The 10,000-nt window shown below is 42.1% G+C and overlaps 1 protein-coding gene across 1 annotated transcript in view; it reads left to right on the top strand.

Moving 5' to 3' along the window:
* LOC143277097 (PAS domain-containing serine/threonine-protein kinase-like) overlaps nucleotides 1-10,000 on the top strand; it is a 69,580-nt gene that overhangs the window by 625 nt on the left and 58,955 nt on the right. Inside the window, exons 2-3 of the mRNA XM_076581835.1 lie at nucleotides 2,414-2,427; nucleotides 5,058-5,187. Coding sequence (XP_076437950.1) covers nucleotides 2,414-2,427; nucleotides 5,058-5,187 — 144 coding nt within the window. The remainder of the gene's footprint in view (nucleotides 1-2,413; nucleotides 2,428-5,057; nucleotides 5,188-10,000) is intronic.

The raw sequence follows: 10,000 nt of genomic DNA, 5'->3' as shown, positions 1-10,000 counted from the left end.
AGAATCTTTGTCGTTGTTTGTTTGTTTGTTTTTGTTTTTGTTTTGTTGTTGTTGTTGTAGTTATTGTTGTTTCCTCTCTTTTTTTTCTGCTTATTTTGATTCTGAAGTACCTGGCACGGTCAGTTTCGTCACATCACTGTAATGAAAAAAGATGTTTCTTTGGAAATTCTGGAGTCACATCCAAAGGAACTGGGGGGAAAAATATGAGTTGGGACAAATTCACAATGAGAGCTAGGATGCAAAATTAAAGAATAACAATAATAGCAACGAAAAATGACCAGAAAGCACGCACGGGACGCATAAGGGAAGTTATTACGCACGTCATGACAAGAGCATTGAATGTGAAAGTACACGGAGTACTTTCCCTTGTCTACAAAGTTCTTCTGCTTGCAATGATAGGCAAATGCGCATGCGCTGTTGCTTGGGAAAATGGCGGAAGAATTGAAATGGTGAGAATTTTGAATTGAATTCCAATGAATGAAAAGTATCCTGTGACCAATGAAGATTTTATAGTGTATGCACGTATAAGGTTGCGTTTTATTGAGGACCCGTATGCATTTGGCCTTGTAGAATATCCTGAAACGTCTCAATAAACAAGTCGACCTCACTTCGCGAAATGTTTACATCATAATATTTGATTCATGACTCAGTGAGATACTAGTGCCTGTGTTGCACACAGTATGACACAGTTTGAATTTCTTCAACATAACTAAGGTCGATGTCAACAATGGTTTATGGGCAATGGTCGCGGTTCACTTTAAATGGAACGAAACGTTTTTCAAAGGTCCAGTGGTGGAATCCTTTTGTAGCACTGTGAATATCACTTGTTTGGGTTGTTAGTTAAGATTGCACGTTGTAGACGAACGACCAAAAACTGAAAAAGTGCAGAAACGTAACATCGATTAGCAGCTAACAGACCATTATATGGACTGGACATACAAATCTTGACACGATGGAAAACGTAATAAGTTTGCTGGTTAAGAAAAGACGAGATCACCGGTTAAAAATGTTTATGAATATATAAGATTAATGCGTTCACATTTTAGTGAGTGACTTTTCTTCAGCATTTAACTTGACTATTTTAACACCTTTCAGCGGTATCTCATGGTGCATGAGGCTCTTCCATTTGACATCAGTCCAGGTCTCATTTCGTGGGTAGATTTCTAGCTAGAAGAACTGAGTTTGTCCGTTTTCATTTGATAGTGATAGTTTTGGTACTCCCCAAAATGCAGTCCTGTCAGCTGTTCTTATTTACACAGTATCACAATACAAACAACTGCATTGCTCAAACACAACTCCTTTGATTAAGTATTCTGACGACAGAGCCTTAGCACTACTGGAAGATCTGTCATAAAACTTATGAATACAATAATAATGATGTCCCTGGCAAAATATGTCAAAATTTGAAAAAATCCACTTCAATAGGAAAACAAATAAAATCGCAGGCAGAAAAAAGAAAAAGAAAAAAGGGTGGCGCTGTCAGTGTAGTGAGGCGCTCTCCTTGGGGAGAGCAGCTGGAATTTCACACAGAGAAATCTGTTGTGATGAAAAGAGTAATACAATACAATGATATTGATGATGATGATAATAATAATAATGATTAAAAAAAAAAAAAAAAAAAATGCAGGCTTATATAGCGCAGTACCACCATCTCAGATGGGCTCACTGTGCTTTACAAGAAAATCTATACAAACTTAAGACTAAGTGACATAAAATGTGTACAGAGTCAGCACTGTCTCACATGACGTTGGCAAAAATATACATGTATATGAATTTAAGACAAAATGGGATAAGAATATGGACATAAAAATATGTAAATCAACACAGGCACCATCACAGTCTCAAATCACAAAGGCCTAAATCGCGGCAAAATAAAGCTCATCACATTCACCATAGTCAAAAATAAACCCCAAGGAAACAAAAGCATCATAAAAAAACACTCTAAAATCATCATAAAATAATATGCAGTTTTCTGTGACTGTTTTAGCTGACCTCAAAAGTTCTGTTGTTGCATTCCTGCTTCCATATTCTGAGTTCATCATCTGTTTCCATATTCTTAGGAAACATAGAAAAAGGAGAATTTTTATCAATAACATGGTACGCACTCTTATTACTTTATTTAGATTGTTCAACACTCCAGTATTCATTGTTAATGTTATATTTACCTCTAAGTCTTACTAGTCTAACTTCTAAAATCTAAGTTTATGAATATTTTATTTTGCAGTAATAATGACCTAATGTACAAAATTAGTTGAAGAAGTACAGTTGGCTTCGAGATGGAATGTAGCACAGCACCTGAAATGAGTGGCTGTCATGTTTTTGTCATTTTCACAGCACAAAGCGTGTTTTAAATGTGACATACCAGCTGAGCAGAGTGGTTGTAGTGAGTGTGTTGTGTGTACACTGATTACAGCACAAAGAGTACTTGTAAGTGTGTAACACAACACACTGGCTAAATGACTGCTGTGTTTGCGTCATTTTCACAGCACAAAGTGTGTTTTAAATGCAACATGACAGCTGATCAGAGTGGTTGAAGCGTTTGTGCCGTGTGTACACTGATTACAGCACAAAGAGTACTTGTAAGTGTGTAACACAACACACTGGCTAAATGACTGCTGTGTTTGCGTCATTTTCACAGCACAAAGTGTGTTTTAAATGCAACATGCCAGCTGATCAGAGTGGTTGAAGCGTTTGTGCCGTGTGTACGCTGATTACAGCACAAAGAGTACTTGTAGCACAACACACTGGCTAAATGACTGCTGCGTTTGTGTCATTTTCACATCACAAAGTGTGTTTTAAATGCAACATGCCAGCTGATCAGAGTGGTTGAAGCGTTTGTGTCGTGTGTACGCTGATTACAGCACAAAGAGTACTTGTAACACAACACACTGGCTAAATGACTGCTGTGTTTGCGTCATTTTCACAGCACAGAGTGTGTTTTAAATGCAACATGCCAGCTGATCAGAGTGGTTGAAGCGTTTGTGCCGTGTGTACACTGATTTCAGCACAAAGAGTACTTGTAACATAACACAAACATAACACACTGGCTAAATGACTGCTGTGTTTTGTGTCATTTTCACTGCACAGACTGTACTTTAAACACAGCACATCAACTGAGCAGAGTGGTTGTAGCATTTGTGCTGTGTTTCCACTTACACTAATTACAGCATGGTGTACTTGTAACACTTGTATACACTGGCTGAATGACAGCGGTTTCTGTCGTTTTCACTGAAAACGCAACACACGAGCTGAGCAGATATTTGGTTGTAGTGTTTTTAGGTCATGTTGACACTAATTACAGCACAAATTGTACTTGTAACACAATGCTAAATGACTGCTGTGTTTCTGTCGTTTTCACTGCTCCAAGTGTAAGATCTTCAATTTAAGGTCTGTTCACTGGAAGTGTTATTAGACGGAAAGAAGAGAGGTTGTGGGTGAAACTGAAAGAGTGGGAATGCTTGTCAGTGTAGGAAAGTGTATTTGAAACGCAACGAGCAGTGTAGTTGTCGTCGTTTAAGGGTTTTCGATAAGTCACAAATCTTTGGTGCCCTCAGAAGCCCTGGTAACCAGCGAAGTGGTGGGCGTGTTTGGGTTGTTTTCACAACACGAAGTGTTTGTAGCGCAGCACACCAGACGAGCTGTTGGTGTGTTCTTGTTGTTTTCACAGCACACACAGCATACTTGTATTATTGTAACGCAACACGCCAGATGGGAGGTGGGTGTGTCTGTGTTGTTTTCACAACACAGCGTACTTGTATTACTTATTGTAACGCAACACGCCAGATGAGAGGTGGGTGTGTTTGTGTCATTTTCACAACACAGTGTGCTTGTATTATTTATTGTAACGCAGCACACCAGATGAGTGGTTGGTGTGTTTATCTTTGTGTCGTTATCACAACACAGTGTACTTGTTTTATTGTAACGCAACACACCAGATGAATGGTTGGCATGTTTATCTTTGTGTCGTTTTCACAACACAGTGTGCTTGTTTTATTGTAACGCAACACACCAGCTGAGAGGTGGGTGTGTCTGTGTCATTTTCACAACACAGCCTACTTGCATTATTGTAACGCAACACACCAGATGAGTGGTTGGCGTGTCTGTGTCATTTTCACAACACAGCATACTTGTATTATTGTAACGCAACACGCCAGATGAGAGGTGGGTGTGTCTGTGTCATTTTCACAACACAGCATACTTGTTTTATTGTAACGCAACACGCCAGATGAGAGGTGGGTGTGTTTGTGTCATTTTCACAACACAGTGTGCTTGTATTATTTATTGTAACGCAGCACACCAGATGAGTGGTTGGTGTGTTTATCTTTGTGTCGTTATCACAACACAGTGTGCTTGGATTACAGCTGAGAGGTGGGTGTGTCTGTGTTGTTTTCACAACACAGTGTACTTGTTTTATTGTAACGCAACACACCAGATGAATGGTTGGCATGTTTATCTTTGTGTCGTTTTCACAACGCAGTGTACTTGGATTATTTTAACGCAACACACCATATGTGTGGTTGGCGTGTATGTCTGTGTCGTTTTCACAACACAGTGTACTTGGATTATTGTAACGCAACACGCTAGATGAATGGTTGGCATGTTTATCTTTGTGTCGTTATCACAACACAGTGTACTTGTATTATTGTAACGCAACACACCAGATGTGTGGTTGGCGTGTCTGTGTCATTTTCACAACACAGCCTACTTATTGTAACGCAACACGCTAGATGAATGGTTGGCATGTTTATCTTTGTGTCGTTATCGCAACACAGTGTACTTGTATTATTGTAACGCAACACACCAGATGTGTGGTTGGCGTGTATGTCTGTGTCGTTTTCACAGCACAGTGTACTTGTATTTTTGTCACGCAACACACCAGATGAGTGGTTTGGGTGTTCGTGTCGTTTACACAACACAGCGTACTTGTATAATTACTGTAACGCAACACACCGGCTGAGTAGTTGGCGTGTCTGTGTCACTTTCACAGCACAGCGTGCTTGTATCCTCATAAAGCAACACACCCAACTGAGAGGTGGGCGTGTCTGTGTCGTTTTCAGCGTGTTGATGTCGACACCAAAATACCAGGCGAAGGCGCTGCGGGATGACAAGCTGCGCTGGTCACCTGACTCCATCGTCGCCCATGGCAACCTGACTCCACGGTCACGTGACCTTGACCCTGTGGTGAAGGTGAGTCAGAGTGGGGTTTTTTTTTTAATTTTTTTTTTTTAAGACATATACAAAAAACCCCCCATTAATTAACCCTTTCGCTGCCAGGAAAATAAGATTTAATTGAAATCTATTTGCCAGGGTTTTTTCCCAAAAAACGGGTATAAATTTTCAAAAAATTCTGTGCTCTTTTGTTATTGGGGAAAGACCCAAAAAGTACATATTTTCTGAAAGGTAAATGAATAAAGAATACAAAACACATGATGTTTTCCAATTATATATATTTTTAGTGACATGCTGTTGTTTTGAAATCAATGTTTTGTTTTTTGTCACATTTTCAACTTGTTCATTACAAACATTAGTCAGGTAATTTGCACTAAAATATCATTTTCTGGACAAATGGATATATGCACACACAAAATCATACTAGAACAACCACAATAAAAAAAAAATAAAAAGAGATAGATACATAATGCATTGTGACTTCTCCAAGTGATAATGTGGATGAGAGGCCACGCCCCCTCAGTCTCCACCCCTATCCTCTTCACCCCTCTCACACGGTCACTTTATCCATTTCTCATCAGACCGTGTTGGTTGAGTGCCAAGAAAATCGCTCACACTGTCCTGCTGATAATTCAGTCACTTTCTGTCTTCTGCTAAGGTTTGCACAGCCGGCATCACTCACTGATAGTCGTATCTTGGCCAGTCTCTTGATTGCTCCCTTTATTTTCTATCAAATCGTCCTATAAATGTTCATCACTGTCTTCTTCGAGTTTACGCTTCAATTCTTTCTGAACATCAGCTAAAGAAAGCAATCTTGGTTGATTTAGTTTGCTACGATTGCATGTCTTGAGCATGGTGTCAGTCTATCATTTTGTTGAGCAAGCAAGGAGAGGAGCCAGGCAAACACTGCGGCCAGTAACCCAACCAAAACGTTCAAATAAAGGACTGCCTCATGATGTAGATGGGGTTTCTAGCTATGAATAGAATCCAGAAAGATTCCCCAAGCTAAAGCTACCAGCATTTTTGTCAACGAACTGAACGCAAAGCAGGGAAAAGACAGAAATATTTTGATGACGAGTTATCTCGTCATATAGGCAGCCTAGGGGTTAAACAGTTGTGGTGTTGCGTACATATATCCTTGTAACTTAAAAAACAAAAAAACAAAACAAAACAGAAACAAAACAATAGCAAAGCAGATGTGGTGAAAAGTCTACAGTCCAGGGATCAGTCTGCATCAGGGGCATGGCACTTTCTTGGAACTTGACACTGCTTACACGTAATATGTCAAAGAATCCACAAAACGAAGAAATGATAACAGCTGTTGGTGACAAAACGGATCGCTGCTGTTGATCAGCGTTTTCCTGTGTCTCACTATCAAAGTTTCTCAAGTGGAGAGTGATGCATGCATGTGAGTGACTGGTGTGAAAGCGCTTTGATTTGTCTCTGCACAAGATTCAGCACAATGTGAATACTTCTTCTTCTTCATTAACTCATTAGACCCTGTGCCCGCCTGAGAGGTGTGCGCCACTGATCGCTGTTCTCCACCTGAGCCCAACTGACAGGTGTGCGAAGAAACCTGTTATTTAAACCGATTCGTCAGCTCATTATTATGCATGAAACTGCTAGTTAAGGGAAGCAACTCCAACTTAACTTCCTTTCTCACCGGCACGCGAAGTTTCGCTCCAAAAATTGAACAATTAGTGTGTTTTTATAATCTGATTTTCCGCATCGATATGGTAAAACGTCAAAGGCTTACTGCGCTGTTTAGAGCTCAGTGAAATTATGACGGGCTCTTGCAGCGAATTCAACCCAGATAATGACGATTTGTCTTATAATTCTTTCGATAATTCATGGGAAAGTGAAGGAGATGAAATCAGCAACCAGTGTAGGACAAATTGGCGGACATTTCAATCAAGAAGACAGCCCACAACCTTCTACAGAATCTGGCATTTTACTATTTCTGTCTGTGATTTAAAGTTACAAGTATTCTATTAGTATTACACCCTGTGTCTTGAGACTTCAGCAGTTTGTTTCAAACTTACAGTTCATTCATAATGTGAAGCTCGGTAGCTGCTGATTGAGTGGCTGCTATAAATTTGTGCCTGAAGTGAAGCACCCCTTCCCCAACGTTGATGCAGCCAGGCCAAAACATGCCAGGGCCAGGCTGGGAAGGCTGCACTGGCAGAAAACCTTAAAGGGCTGAAAGAAAGGGTTAACATTTTAGAAATACATAGAAGTTTTTTTTGTTTTTTGTTTTTTTGGGTGTTTTTTTTTTCCTGAACAAAGAAAAGAACACCTTGTGAATGATAGATGGTGTGACAGTAGGTTGGGGTGGGGGTGGGGTTAACAAGGAAAAGAACACTATATGAATGACTGATGATATGGTGGGGGGTCGGGGGGGGGGGGGGGGTTGACTGAACAAGGAAAAACATCACCATGTGAACAGTAGAAGATATGACAGGGGAAGTTGGGGGGGTGGGGGGGGGGGTTGACTGAACAAGGAAAAACATCACCATGTGAACAGTAGAAGATATGACAGGGGAAGGTGGGGGTGGGGGGGGTGGGGGTTGACTGAACAAGGAAAAACATCACCATGTGAACAGTAGAAGATATGACAGGGGAAGTTGGGGGGGGGGGGGGGGGGGGTTGACTGAACAAGGAAAAACATCACCATGTGAACAGTAGAAGATATGACAGGGGAAGTTGGGGGGTGGGGGTGGGGTGGGGTGGGGGGGGGCTTGACTGAACAAGGAAAAACATCACCATGTGAACAGTAGAAGCTATGACAGGGGAAGTGTGTGGGGGGGGGGGGGGTTGACTGAACAAGGAAAAACATCACCATGTGAACAGTAGAAGATATGACAGGGGAAGTTGGGGGGGGGGGGTGACTGTACAAGGAAAAACATCACCATGTGAACAGTAGAAGATATGACAGGGGAAGGTGGGGGGTGGGGGGGGGGGTGTTGACTGAACAAGGAAAAACATCACCATGTGAACAGTAGAAGATATGACAGGGGAAGTTGGGGGGGTGGGGGGGGTTGACTGAACAAGGAAAAACATCACCATGTGAACAGTAGAAGATATGACAGGGGAAGTTGGGGGGGGGGGGGGGCGGTGGGGGTTGACTGAACAAGGAAAAACATCACCATGTGAACAGTAGAAGATATGACAGGGGAAGGGGAGGGGGGGGGGAGGAGGACAGGAAAGATTGACCAAGAAAAAGACTTAAAGAGCACAGTGTGAATGATACACACACACACACACACACACACACACACACACACACACACATATATATATATATGGTGTTACGGGGGAGTGGGATGACAGAGCACAGAAAGGTACACCATGTAAATTATTGATGATCTGACATTGGGTGTGGGGGTGGTGGTTGTGGGGATGATTGAGCAAGAACATTATGTGAATGGCTGATTGATAGATAGATATATAGATATATATATATATATATATATATATATATATATATATATATATATATATAATATATATGATAGTCAGTTGTGTCCGACTATGACCATCAGAACAGAAGAGGAGGCAACTGCTGTTCCAACTATTTGGGCTAGAATTTGATTATTGTGGAGAGTGTCTTGCCCCAAGTTACATCCCCAAGAGGGTTTTAGGACAGTCGGCGTTGGGGATGGTTCCCAAAGGCTAACCAGCCCACAAGGCTGCAGCACTAAGAGCCAGTGCAATTTTTGCCTCCTTGTTTGAGAGTCATAGTCCTTCACAAAAGACTAGGCTGTAAATGATTTCCCATTGACTAGAAGAAACCATTGATAATTCAGCTGTCACTTTGCTTTGGCCCAAATGTAAAACTGATGTCAGTCTGTGATATAAGCCGAGTGTTGGGCCTAAATGGTTGATGGTGTGACAGTGGAGGTGGGGTGTGCAGTGTGATGATTGAGGAAGGGAAAGGTCACCATATGAATGACCGATGATGTGATTAGGGTGGTGGGGATGTTTGGTCCAGGAGAGGAGCACAGTGTGAACGAAGGATAGGTGCTGTTTCATGACGTGTTACAGTGGGTGGAATCTTCTTCTTCTTCTTCTGCGTTGGTGGGCTGCAACTCCCACGTTCACTCGTATGCACACGAATGGGCTTTTACGTGTATGACCGTTTTTACCCCGCCAGGTAGGCAGCCATACTCCGTTTTCGGGGGTGTGCATGCTGGGTATGTTCTTGTTTCCATAACCCACCGAACGCTGACATGGATTACAGGATCTTTAACGTGCGTATTTGATCTTCTGCGGGCGCATACACACACGAAGGGGGTTCAGGCACGAGCAGGTCTGCACATATGTTGACCTGGGAGATCGTAAAAATCTCCACCCTTTACCCACCAGGCGCCGTCACCGTGATTCGAACCCGGGACCCTCAGATTGACAGTCCAACGCTTTAACCACTCGCGCTATTTCGCCCGTCACAGTGGGTGGGATGATTTAGCATGGAAAGCTGCACCGTGTAAAATTAATTATTGTGACGATGTGATGTGGGAGGAGTGTGAATGGCTGATGATGTCACAGTGGGTGGGGAGGGGAGGGGAGGGGAGGGGGTAATTGAGCAAGGAGAAGAACATTATGATGATTATGTAGGTTATGTAGATTATGAAGGTGAGACAGTGGGGTGGGGGGGGGGGGTGAGTGAGTGAGGAAAAGATAACTGTGATGATGTGATGGGGGGGGGGGGGGGATAAGGGTCACCACCATGTGAATGAATGATTGTGTAACAATTGGGGGTGGGGGTGGGGGGTTGGGTTGTGGTGGTGAGCGAAGAAAAAAAAACCCCACCATGTGAATGATTGATAGTGTG

Source organism: Babylonia areolata, chromosome 33 (genome assembly GCF_041734735.1).
Source record: "Babylonia areolata isolate BAREFJ2019XMU chromosome 33, ASM4173473v1, whole genome shotgun sequence".
NCBI lineage: Eukaryota > Metazoa > Mollusca > Gastropoda > Neogastropoda > Buccinidae > Babylonia > Babylonia areolata.
Note: the sequence above shows the minus strand (reverse complement) of the source record. Positions and strands in the feature narration are given on the sequence as shown.